The 13704-nt window shown below is 40.8% G+C and overlaps 1 protein-coding gene across 3 annotated transcripts in view; it reads left to right on the forward strand.

The window, feature by feature from the left end:
* The window catches only part of TRIM2 (tripartite motif containing 2), a 299587-nt gene that overhangs the window by 261002 nt on the left and 24881 nt on the right, over positions 1-13704 (forward strand). For all 3 annotated transcript variants that reach the window (XM_069242786.1, XM_069242794.1, XM_069242776.1), the window contains exon 11: positions 5832-5972. In XM_069242786.1, the coding sequence (XP_069098887.1) occupies positions 5832-5972 (141 nt within the window). The remainder of the gene's footprint in view (positions 1-5831; positions 5973-13704) is intronic.

The following is a 13704-nucleotide window of genomic DNA, read 5'->3' on the forward strand; positions in this document are numbered from 1 at the left end:
GATGCTGCCGCCACATTAGTGGTAGGCTTTAGGTTTGGGTTTGGGCTGTGGACCCCTTGAGAGGAGCTAGCTGCGTGTGTTGTTAGTAGCGGGGAGCTTCGTCTGTACATTTAGCTTGGAACTGCGCTACAATTCACAGCTTCTGGAGGGATATAGTCCCCTTCATTATAATGGCAACATATATAAAGGTCCTCCTCACACCGCTGACTTGCCTCTTAAGAGTGGTGACAAGACCCAACGGGCGCAGGATCCCCTACAAGCTTGCCCAGCTCGCATTGCTATTAGCAAAACAGAGAATAGCCATTGGATGGATGGGTGCATGATTGCTGCTGTCAAACTTATTGCTAAGAGGTGTCTGTGAATGGGGTGCGACAGAAGAAGACATATGTGCCTCACCCGCACTGATGGGTAAGCTGAGGATGAGATCATGACATAGGGCCATGTTCCTAATAACTTTATTGATGACTGCGACACTGGTTCAAGCGATGGATCGGACAGCAAGATCTGACAATCTTGTTCAACCTTTGTTAACTTGAACTGAACGTGACGGCCAAGTGTGATATTATATGGATCTATGTTTATCTGAATAATAGGGTTATGTCTTGGACTCATCATTTTGCTAGGATACGTATCTGTTTTTATGCCTTATATGACCTGCAAACCATTGTATTTTATTGATCATGACATGATCTGGATATCATGAAGTAGAATTCCCATTGATCTGTAACCTCTTTTTTTTGCACTGTTGGTTTTTGTTATGTTTTGTCAGAAACTCAAAAAAGCAACGTTTTGGGGTTTTTAAGCCATTATGTCCATGTTTATTTCGATTGTATCCATTTCTGAAATATATGGCTCGAGAATTTCTTATGCAAACTGTGATACAATGACTTGGAGCATCTAGAAATGTGCAATCACAGGGAAAGAGAACGAAATTTATGATGAGCTGAAAGAACTCAGTGGGGGGCGCACGTCATACAGATCTCATCAGTGATGTAGCAACAGTGCCACAGACTCCAATGGAGGTTTCGTCCCTCAGTCCTGTGTTTAGTAATAAAAGACAGCCTTTATTGAGATATGGAGTCCTCTCATACCTCTGTTCTCGGTAGCACTGCACCTGCTGTGTTTCTAATTACTTACCGCAATTCCATCATTCGAGTCCATTGTTCAAGGTTCCAGTGTTCACTTGTTGAGGTTATCCCACCTCAATCATTGAAGACTGGAATGACGAAATAGACAAAGATCCAATAATAACAACGCCCCTCGATCATATTATATATAAACAGAGGCATCAGTGCTCAGAGAGCATCACGTCCGTAGACCGGCTTTTAAGTTACATGCACGAAAGCCCTCCTCTGTTTCCACTCTCAAAAATGTCTCTCTAGAGGACAAATGCTTTTAGAACAAGCATGAGAGGGTACAGGCTGCACTGTCTCACTGTTGGGGCCGGTGCCAGTGGTAAGGGCAGTAGTAGAGCCTGCAAAGGCTGCTGCCAGTCATAACACTGATGCAGTCTCTGCCTTTCAAAGCAGGCAGAACTAAGCCCTTAATGGAAGGCAGTGGTGCAGTACATAACGCACAGATATGCCTGTGGAAGACGTAGAAGGGGGTACTGAAATGTGGCATCCTCAGAACAGGTGCAGGAGGAGGCTGCTAAGGCCTCAGTATACCTTATTTCTAGCCTCGCTGCCAATTAGGACCAACTAAGCAGTTTATGTAATCTGGCCCCAGGAATACAAAGCTTAGCCCTAGTAATGTATTATGGCTAAGTGACCAGCATCGGTGTTTAGTAGAAATGTTTACGAACATGGAAATTGTTAAAATCAAGGTTGCGCTCTTTCTTCGAATTTCTTTGCACTATTCTTGACAACCTTCCATCTGTTTCAAAGTCTAATAAAGTTTTTTCCCTGAAAATGGTTATGTTATAGCTAATTTTAAAGCACACGCACACTTGAGTGTTTCATGGCGCTCTATGATAAGGAGAGCTGGGAGAATGCTACCCCTGATACACCAGCATTTCAACGTTTTTCTAAAACACATGTAATCTTTCTCTGCCCCTCTGCCCTTATAAAAGAACAGGCAAAGAATACCCAAGTTTAGGGATGCAAAAGAAAAATCTTCTGCCCCTCCCTCTGGATTTCTGAATCCTAGGAACAGTCAACAGATTTTTGGCTGATGATCAGAAACTACAACTGGGGCAATATAGCCTTTTTGCCAAAACGATTGATGCCCAGCTATTAAAGAGTTAAACAATGAGACACCGAACCTTCAATTGTGTGTGTTCAGTTACAGTCAGCCAGTGCAAGTAAGCCTTCAAAGGAGAAGGTTGCTGCAGCACCACGGAATCCTAGCTATTATTTACACTGAATGGTGGATTTTGCGCTAGAGGACAATGGATCGAAGCGACATAGGTTTGAGGGGATGTCATCAATGAGTAATGTGAGCATCATCTATAATCAATACAATCAATATTATTAAACCTCACTCAATAACCACACCAGTTTATTAAGAAGAATCATAAAATGTATTTCCCTAGATTAACAATGCTAATGTCACGAAGATAACTCTCAAACATAAATGGTAAACATATAGGATTAATAACGGTTGATTAGAACATCTTATATATCTTAATTTAATTAAGACAACCAAACAAATTATCTCCGAAAGGATCACACTTATTAATAATACCGAAACCACTAATAATGGCAGAGTATACATTAGTACAGCATTCAAAAGATGTCAATATAAATCATGAGCATTTCAGAATAATTCCCTCACTAACCACAAATTAGCATCAACATGTTGGGCTTCATGTGAAAATAATTTAGTAACACAAATTTAGAAAAACTCTTTATCTCGGGTTAATAAACGAATATTAATATGCAGCATTCAAATCATAAGTTTCAGCTGGTACCTGGAAAGCAAAAGAGACACATATAACATTACAATGACATACTTTACCAATATCAGTAGCAGTAACAACAAGTAGTTTACTTCAGCTAGGGGACACCATCAGTTATGTCTTCAGAAGATTTGGGCCAAACAACAGCTAAACCCACACTGCTGCAGGAACACTGAAACCTTGACTCCAGTCATCTGAACTCTGGTCATCATCATCTGCCTCTCTTCTCTCTAGAGAATCTTCCCTAGGTTGTTATACTAAATTCTAAAAAGCTTATGATTGGTCAATCTATGGGGGGGTTACGCTTCAGCCAATCAACAACTAAATTGTTAACCTAAAATACGACAAATCTACACTAACTAAAACATTTTCTTCAATAATATCACTTCCTCTTCCGTCTCGTCTGTAGCTTCATTGTTTCATTGCCTCCAAAACGCCTCATCTCAGGAAGAAACTTTTACTGTTTCAACTTAATTTCCATCCTCGAGGAAAGACCAACTATTGGTAACATTTTCAAACAATAGATCATTCAACTTATGCAATGCTCAGTTAAAACATGACCTTGTAAGACATAATGCAGCAACCCCCTAGGCTTAGCTGTGGACACCTCTACTAAACCTCCAAATGCACTTTTATGTAAGCATTGAGTTATGTAAAATAACCACAGCATTTAGTTAGAAATTGTGCTCAGTTAGGAACAGAAAACAAACTGTGACAACCATTTTCAAAAGTCACCCATTTTACACGTTAATTCATTACATGATTAGTTACCTCTAAATCATTAATAACATATTAGAAAATTCACACACTCACAAGGTAAAGCCTAGCACTGCTAGAACCAGCCATGCTGCCAAATTCCGCATTACTTGCAGCTTTGTGGTCAAGTGGTAAGTTAAATCAAACCGCCTATTAGCATAGTTCAATCTGGACATGAGAACGGCCGTCACTGCTAGCGCTTTTCCTACTTTAGGTACAACGGAAATATTTTCTGCAAAATGCACAGTTGATCGAAACAAGAAGACACAACCGTAGATATCAATTTTTAAGTGTAAGAGATCCATCAACTTTAACACCTAGGCCCAGATTCTCAAAGGTGTCACAGATTGCAGCAAGGCAGCCAAAAATGTGCTGTGTTGCATTACAGGGAGGGAGTAGGAAAGTGGCATTATCACAGAGATGTGGCTCTCCTTCCGCCCCTCTCCTAGCTCTGGCGCTGATTTCATCTGCTGTGCGCCAGGCACACACCTTAGCTCCATTGTGCTAGGGTGAGAGTCTGAGTCTACCATAGGTTTTGTATATGAAGATTATCCCTCCTGTACAAAATACTATGGCTAGACAGTTGAAAAACCTTTTTCTACTTTGTACGTGTGCTGTACAGTGCAGCACACATGCAAAGTCGGAAAAGAAAGGAGAAATGAAAACATTTCTCCTTTTAACACCTGCTTTTCAGCAGCATTAATTTTTGGCTCTAAACCCTGTCTACTAATGTTAATAGATAGGGTTTAGGGTAAGAACAATGGTGGGTGGTTGAATGGGGCGGCCATGTAAAAACCCCTGGACACAAAGTAATGCAAAGCAGCGTTTCACACTTTCTTTGCTTTGCTTTTGGGTACTTCCCAGCACAAAACAATTTTTGCATTGGAAAGTGAATCAGGAAAAAAACATTTTGTGCTGGTTAGCATCACCTTTATGACACTAGCCCTGTGCAAAATGTTTGAGAACTTCCTGCTTAGGCTCTTGACTACAGGGGATGGTTCAAGACATAGGCCTAATTGGGAAGGCAAATAGCTTTGCTGCCTGAATGTGGGGGTCCAATTGACAACTAGGATCTCTGCCTTTTCTGCATTCAGTTATAAGCAGTTGAAGTCCTCTCACTCCCAGATAAAGTTAATAACCGCTGGAAAGTCTCATGCATTGCAGGGTTGTTAGGCAGTCTTAGCAATATCTGGGGGTCTTCCACATACATATACATTTTGAGGCACGTGGCTACCAAAGATTTAGCCAGTGATGCCATGTATATATTGAAAAGGTAGAGGGAAGAACCTTGTGGTACTCCATATGTACCAATGCATGCATGTGGTGCATTCAAGAATATATTCATCTTTATTGATTATTTTATGTGAATAACCTAGTGGTTGTGGATTGACTTCCCATTGGCCTCCAGAGACAGATTAACTTAGTAGGTCCTGCATTAAAATCATCTCAGAAACTGCAGGTATTAGCCTTTGTCAGGAAGAGGTTCTCATACTCTTTGAAGTTAGGCCCTGCCAAACTAGATACTAAAAATTAGTATTTAAGCAATTATTTCACCAAGAGCTTCTGATGGAAGTATCATTGAGAGCTACAAGCAAAGCAAACTGTGCTCTTTGCATTATGAATGGGTTGTTCCTTTAATCAACAGTACGGAGGTTATACTCTGGAGCCTCTGCTGAAGGCCTAGGAACAAAAAATAGCCACTTGATTTTATATTGAATTGCAACATTCATTTTATATCATACTGTGAATTTTAATACATTTGAAGTTGTTTACTGCAAAATGGCCCTTATGTTACCAGTAACAGCTCATTTTGAAGTTACTATAAGAGGGGGTTAAGGAAGCCTTCCACAACAACCAGGGGTGCTGTTCATAAGTCAGCTTTTGCAAAGTCTCTTAAATATTTTTTTATTGGTGGAGCTGGCTGGGCCAGTGCTTGCAAAATGGTGTGTGTTTCTGTATCAGGAAACTGTAAAGCCTTTTCCATTCATGACAGACTCCAAGTCCACCAGTAGCTACACTTGCCCTAACAGCACATGCACTGACTGAGAACAAGCAGTCAATGAGATACACTGTCTCTCAAAATGTTACCTGTGTTGCAAAGGCACACCTGAACTGCTAAAGATATACTTTTTGGAACTGCTATGTTGTAACCCATGACTATCTTATATTAATTCAGGTGTTTAATCCAGAAGGAGAGTTCCTGCTGAAGTTTGGCTCCAATGGAGAAGGAAATGGGCAATTCAATGCTCCAACAGGAGTTGCAGTGGACACCAATGGAAACATTATAGTTGCTGACTGGGGAAACAGTCGAATACAGGTAACAGTAATTCACAACTAATATTGGTTGGTTTTGTTAGGATCTTGTGCGAAATGAGTTCTTGGATGCACAACACTTCTTTTTTGTAGTTATTGAGTTCATACAACTCCTTCATCACTTTCAGCCACTCCCACTGGCAGTTCTCAACCTTGCCAAGTGCCCGTGATCGAGGGTTAGAGTAATGCATTTCAGTGCCTCACACCACACCACCTCTCTGAAATGCATGAATCCCGCATTAGCTGTCTCCACTTACTCTGTCTACATCTCTACATTCCATAACGTTCCAGATGTTCTCAGCACTGGCTCAGATCCGCTGTTTTCAGCCTGCTGTGTGGCCCAAGTTACGGGAGTCAGAGGCAGGTCAATGTGAGGTGAGGTTGCAATGAGGACAGCACAGTTTGTGTACCTTGTTGAGGCAAGCCACCTTGCCTCCCTCTCTGTTGTGATAGGATCTCTCAGCATTAAAACAACTGGGCTCAGGTTCACAGCTTCTGCTTGCTATGCCTTTCAATGCATGAAGAATGCAAAAGCAACCAGCTCCGCTGGGTTTATGAAGTGAGGCCATTGAATTTTGTCAGAAAAAAGGGGATAAAAGGACGCAGTTCAGGTAAGCTCATACAACAGTCAGAGTCACTGCAAGTCATGGCATAATTTTAGGTGTAAGTCTCAAATGGGGAAAATGCCATATTTCACTGCTTTCCTCAATATAGTTACTGTATTGGAGTTACAAATAATGGCTAGGCCAGTAACAGCCAAGTGACAACTTAATAGCAGTATACAGCTAGAGCTGTATTGATTTTGGTTGGTATAGATTTGTAGCAGCTGTACAACATTGCAGCTGTTTTGAAGGCTTTTCCACTTCATTACATTGCACAGAAGGGGCTAATTTCAGACATCTCTCTCACTATATGGACATAACTGCTTTGTTCTACTCATGACAAAGTGTCACTCATAGTGTCACACCTATGGCATTAAAATGTCATAACCAAATAGATACCTGGAAATGTCACCTATAAGCAATCTGGTAAATTGGCAGCTATGAGTTCTAGAAGATAGACAGACCACTGATTGATTGAACATATGTCGGACCTTTACTTCCTTCATTCCAAGAACCTAAAAAAAATCACTGAAATAAGAAATCACAAAAAAAGCTTTTAAAGTGGTCACATATCAAAATGGTGCACTGAAAGTAAGAAAGTTGGTTCCTAACCCTGCTTTTGTATGCTTGCATGTGATAGTTATATGGTCCAAATCCAGGTAATGGAGTGCTGCATAGGTTCAAATGCCAACAGAAAGTCAATTTGTGATTGAGTAGCATCAGTTCTGAAGTTGCTTTCTGGGGGTAGAGGTTTCACTGGCTTTAGTATAGAGAGTTGGTACTAGGCTCTCCTGGTAATTGGTGATGTGTTTCTTGACAGTGAGGTTGGTATTTAGGGTGAATCCAAAAGACTTGGCATTAGTGCAACTATTTTAAAAATAATTGCTTCATCCTTCACATAATCAGATATAGGTAGAGGGTGTGGTTTTAAGAATCTCATTATTTATAGGTTTTATTTTGCAGAATTTCTCTTTGCTAGACTAAACATTCTGTGAATTGGCAAAGTGGTAGTATGTAAACTGTGAACCATGTATTTGCAATGTTCTCAATCGAGAAGCCTCCATACAAACTCATTCCAGGATCTAGTTAAATGTTGTGATTGGGACAGTGTATGTGTGCAATCATGGTTTTCCGAGTTGTGTGGAATTGCCCCACCTCTGAAAATTATTCATGTGCAAATTTCACCAGTGAAAAACTTGAGAAACCTATTAACAGGGCACTGGTTAGAAACAGAGAATATCTGAATTAATTTGGTGTGCAAACTCCGAAACTACAGGATACTTCTCATTCCAAGCAGGCAAACTCAGAATGGGGAGATAATACTCCACTGGCAAAGTACTTCTGGATATGGCATTGATATTCCTTGGGTGTGAGGGAGCGGGGTGTTTTATACTCTAGTCTTCGGGTATAGTCATTAAGGGCCATATGTACGAAAGCTTTTCCCCATAGAAACAGAATGGGTAAAATCCTTTCGTACATCTGGCCCCAAATACCCTCTGCCACTGGTTGTATGGTCCTTTGTTCGTCGACAAAGACAGATGAGGAGCAATCATCTGCCTTAATCAATAAATTAATAAAGACTTTAAATTCTTCAACAAAGAGAGTTTGTGTGATCTAAAGGTTTTTTTTCCAGTTCTTTTCCTCTTTCATTTATGTATTCATTGGGCATTAATCTTTAGATTTCCGCATTGAACGTTAATATAATCCATCAATCGATATTTGATTATAAAATAGAACAAAATGTTTATGTTCGCAGTCAAAATAATAATACAACAATCATGTTCCATAAAGGAAACTCCCGATTGTAAATAAGATTGGTATTAAGAGGGGAAAAAGTGTCAGTTCAGAAACCCAAAGAAGAGTTCTGTAAAGAGAGAGAGATGAATGCACACTCATAAAACCTTTGCAAATCAGACTGGAAATTATTTACAGTCATAACGCAACAAACATACAGAATTAGGCTAAATAACTTCTCACACAAAACCAGTGTCTTTTCACTAGCTAATACTTGGCTTCTGAAGTTGTAACATCTGCAGCAAAGAGAAGAAAAACATCTTTCACAAACAATTATTCAATGTAAAAACAGGCCTTTCAGTGTTAAAGTATTATTTTTCACTTAACATGGCATCGACAGGCTAACTTAATTCAGCACCTTATTCATGGAGAGGCCTACAACATTTAAGTATGGTTACTTATTAGAACATTTGCGTTTAGCATATGTTTTATTTAAACAAAAGCCTGGCCAGATTATTAATAAATGTTCCTTGAGGAGAACACTGGGCATCTCTGGGTCAAGTTTCAGGTACAGAATATGAAGCTGGATTAAGTGTCTTTGGTTGCCTATTCCATAATGTATCTGTAACTCTGACAATCATGAACATTGCGACAAATCTAATTAGCACAATATTACGGCTCTGTCATTTGACAGTACAATGACTCGATTGGAACTATTCCAAACTGTCCACTCAACATGTAGCACAACACGTAGGCCAGTTTCCTCTGATTTGCTGTTAGGTTCTTGAACCTTTTGAATATATCTCTGCAGGCACCAACTCCTCACTGATAATCATTCCTATAGCAATAATTGGAAATTCAGTGTTCATTGAAGCATCAGCAATGTTTTGGCAAGTTAACATCTCCAAGTTCATATTCTTCGATGTTGATGACCAGAATTTACCAAGTCGCACAGGTATAAGTGTCAAATTCTTTGATGCAGGTAAGGTCAATTTTTTCACTTGTAGACATTCGTCTGATTCTCTCACCTTCTTTGACAAATAGTTCAAAATATCTGTCAAAGAGAATGTGCAGTTCTTGCAATGTAAACAATGACTTTGATATCAGTAGAACAGTCTGAACGACCTCTCCGAAGATTTTCATGGATGAAATCTTCACCACTTGCAATTGTGACATAGAGTCCACAACAACAGCAGTTTTCAATGAGGAAACCTCTTTTGAATTTAAATTTTTCAAGTGAAAGGTTTTTTTTCGAGCTCTTGTGTGAGTTTGTGCTACATGGGTTTGGTTGCAGCATCTCCATCAAATAATGTGTGTATTGGAAGAAGTTTGTGCAACAGAATGTCCTTGATAAATTCACCTCTTTTTTTTTTGCTACATCCATCACTCTATGTGCTTGTGAAAGTTGTTTTTTGTAACCTGTTGTAGTGGCTGGTTGGACGAAACTCTTACTACGGCAATTAAAGCGTGGAAGTTTAGCTTTATGGATCAAATCTGTTTATTTATATTTTGGTTTAAAGAAAGAAAAGGTACACAGCTATATGCCTACAACCTTACAGGCTGGCAGCATTAATAGCACTCCCTTCACATGTAATCTGATGAAGGTTTCTTCAGAGGGTCATGTTATAACCGTTGTCACATGTGCATTTTAGATACAAAACAGTTAATAAGAACAAGTGGTGAAAATTGAGCAACTCTTCCCTATGGTTATGTCAAGAATCTCCCCAAATCCTCCCCCACAAGTATGTTAGCTATTTTTTCCGTCCCCCTACACAACCCAGAAGGTAGCCGGGCAGCTCTAGCTGTAATCAAGGAAATCACTTGTCCCTCAGCAGACGCAAGATCTTTAAGTATGCAGGGCACGTGATTTCATTAAATTCTGTAGCCAAGATTTGTATAAAGGGTTCCCTTAATGTGGAAACTTCTGCTGCTCGCTGTTCCTCTGCCAGAGAAAGTTTCTCTATCCCCGGGATGAACCATAATTTGTGCAGCCACGTTGTGTGGCTTGGAATCCTGTCCGTGCCCCACTGGGCTAATATCGTCTGGTGGGCAGCATTGAGGGCAAGGGCAATCTGCCGTCCTCTTAAAGATCATAGAGGGAAGGTGAGAGGGTTGGATAAGCCAAGGATGGTGTATGTTGGGAGTCTGGGAATCCTTGTGTGGAATAATTTGTCGATTTCATCTAGGATGCCACTCCAGTATCTTTTCAGCTTGGAACAGTGCCATAACAGGTGTATGAGTGTGCCCGTGCTCCCTCACCCTCTCCAGCAAAGTTCAGATTTAGTGGGATTCCATGAATGGATTCTTGCAGGGGTGTAGTACCAATATGTTGCTATTTTCTAGGCTGTTTCAGCACATGACATGTTGTGAGCTGTGTGATGTGCCCTGTAGTGTATTTCTTCCCATTCCTCTTCTGTTAGATCCCTCCCCACTTCGGCCTCCCATCTTTTTTGTCCCTTGGTTTTGGGTTTTGATGTGGCGGTTGTAAAGTGTTTATAGAGCTCGGAAATAAGACGCTTATAATCTTTTTTAGGCAATAGCCACTTCTCGAATGCTTTGAGTGGTCTCGCCACTAGGGGCTTGACCATTGGTTGGAGCACCCAGTGTCTAATCTGGTAGTATGTCATTCTATCTGCCTCCGTGAGCCCATAAGCGTCTTTTAGGTGCTCGAAGAGTATGATGCCATCTGGGTCAAATAGGGTCCCCACTCTCTTGCATCCCCCGTCATGCCATTGTTGAAAGCCCTCCGCCTTCAGGTCCGGTGCAAAGTCTGGGTTAGTGCAAATCGGTGTCATGGGGGAGGGAAAGGACGTCAAACGTTCCTAGTCGCCACTAAGTCCCAGATCCGGAATGTCGTGCTAGTGATAGGGGAGGAGTACAGCCCTACAGCTCTGTGTCTGCGTTGCAGCCAGTGCTCCTTCCAGATATGTGACCCTGCAACTGCTTGGTCCATGAAACACCAGTGTTTCTCGGTGAGTGGGTGGCTCCATTCCATCAGGAATAGCAGTTGGGCCGCCTGGTAGTATTTTAAAAAGCATGGGACCGCCAGCCCCCCTTCTGTCTTAGGAAGATACAGGGATCTTCGCGAAATGCGTGCAGGGTTCCGGTCCAATATGAATTTGAGTATCACCGACTGTAGTGTAGCTAGGGTTTTAGGTGGTGGGGGAAGGGGGATTGTTTGAAATAAGTAGAGAATGCGTGGTAGGATTGTCATTTTTATTGCTGCTACTCTTCCTAACCATGAGAGTTTGTGTTTACTCCAGACCTCCAAGTCCTTCAATACGGCTTTGGAGAGGGCAGGGTAGTTCCTGTGAGCGGTTTTTGTAGTTGTATTTGCTAGTTCAATGCCAAGGTACGGGACATGCGATGACGTCCAAACGTCGGGAGTTTTGAGCGTAACTCCGCTTCGTGGGTGGGGGGGACTGAAAGATTCAGAATTTGCGATTTTTGTACATTCAGTTTGAAGCCTGATGTGGATCCGAATTCATGTGGAAGTTTGGCTTTAGTGATTATGTCAAATAGCTTTTTCTTTGTCAGTACAAATCTCTCCTGCTTCAGTTCTGCATATAGTTTCAATCCATGTTGTGTAATCACACAGGCTCTGACATTTCAAAGGGGTTTCCTTGCTGCTGCATGAAATGAAGAAGGCTGTCAACATGTGCATTAAAACGTCCCCTTTTCTTTCCCACAAGTTTGTGGTGAGAAACAGTTTCATGATGGTCCATTAATTTTGAATTTGTCATCTCTCTGAAAACATTGCAAATAGAAAGGACTTCATGATAAACGAGCTGCCATTGAGCAACATATTCACTTTCAAGTGTCTGACCAAAAATTCCCTTTGAGCTTTTCTGTGATCTCTGGATTATCTGTTCCAGTTTCATATCTGGAGCCACACGCGGAACCTCCACTCTCTGTCTTTCACCACAAAATTTCTTTAGATTAATTTTCTGTAGAGGTATGGTTTTTTCACCTCTAGCTTCTTCACTCTTTCCAAATACCAGGATCCATATCCGAGGTAGTTTATGCAATCAGATTCCCAAAACATAGTAATCAGTGACTCCACAGTCTTCACGTGCAGCTCACAATCACCTTCCCGATCATCATGTACCAAGTTTTTCACTAGAGCTATCATGTGTAAAACATTTCCTCAGTAATTGGCAAAGTCCTGACTTTTCTTCACATTCTTTGGCAAACTCTATGAATTTGGTTTTCAGGTTTCCTGATTTTGAACTGAGTGTATTGAACATTGCCTGGCTTTGCATTATACCTTTGAAAGAAGTGCACCCTGTGCATGGTTCACTTATTATGATAAGATATTCTAACCGTAATTTGTCATTCTTGTTTCAGAAAGCATTCTAACGTCATGTTTCTATAGCCTTAGATATGATGAGCATACCTTGTAACAAACTAACATAATGAGTTTCGCTCAATACTGACTGGGCAGTTTTGCTTCCAAAGATTTCAGCCTCAATAAGTGTATAGTCTATGCCACATCCACTGATACAAGTTTCTGCATACCGCAATGCAACTTTTGTCATGTGGAAAACACCCCTCATTGGATAAAGATCACAAAATTTGACTGTCATACAAACGTCAGCTACAATATGGAAAACACCTTCATCACAGAAAATTGGCAGGATAAGCAGGTCTTCAAGCTGAGCGTGCGCATTTAAGAAATATTTTAGAGCTGTGTACACTGTTGCATAGTTTGTGACTGGAGATGGTACTACTGGTAAAAACCCAACCTTCTTCAGTGGGATGGTATTCTGGGAGATCAGAGCATGAATTCCAGCCCACTGAGGAACTGGCTTTTCTTCGTCCTTCAGTCCACACCGAATAAGCAATATGAAAAATTCAGTTAAATCAGCTTTGCGGATGTAGCATCAGGTAGAAGAAGATCCATGTTCTCAGCTACTTCGAAACTTTCTGGTAGACTTGGAAGTGTTGATGGCTTGTAGTGATTTTGCACACATTGACAAGGCAGTTGGGCTATAAGTTTGCAGCTTCATTTGTTGATGCCTACCGCTGACACAGCTTGTTTTCCAGCAGCTACTTCATTGGTACAGTCTTGAAAAAGCACCATGGCACTATCATGTGTGCTGGAAGTTCCAGACAAAGAAGACTTGTCTTCAAAATCAAAATTATCAAGAGCAGCAATTGTAAATCTTTTCCGGGTAAATTGAAAGTTGTTTGTTTTCCAATTCACAAGCTTTTACAGCATGAGCTGCTAATAAGCTCCTGCTCCATACTATGTCTATCAATCAATCAATCAATCATATATTTGTAGAGCGTGGCTAATCAGAACAAGAAAAACAACCCACCTCCAAAAATGGTTCCACAATAGTGGAATCCCTCAAAATTATAAATTAAAACAGGTGAAGCACTAGTCATCAAATCAAC

Source organism: Pleurodeles waltl, chromosome 1_2 (genome assembly GCF_031143425.1).
Source record: "Pleurodeles waltl isolate 20211129_DDA chromosome 1_2, aPleWal1.hap1.20221129, whole genome shotgun sequence".
In the NCBI taxonomy this organism is placed as follows: domain Eukaryota; kingdom Metazoa; phylum Chordata; class Amphibia; order Caudata; family Salamandridae; genus Pleurodeles; species Pleurodeles waltl.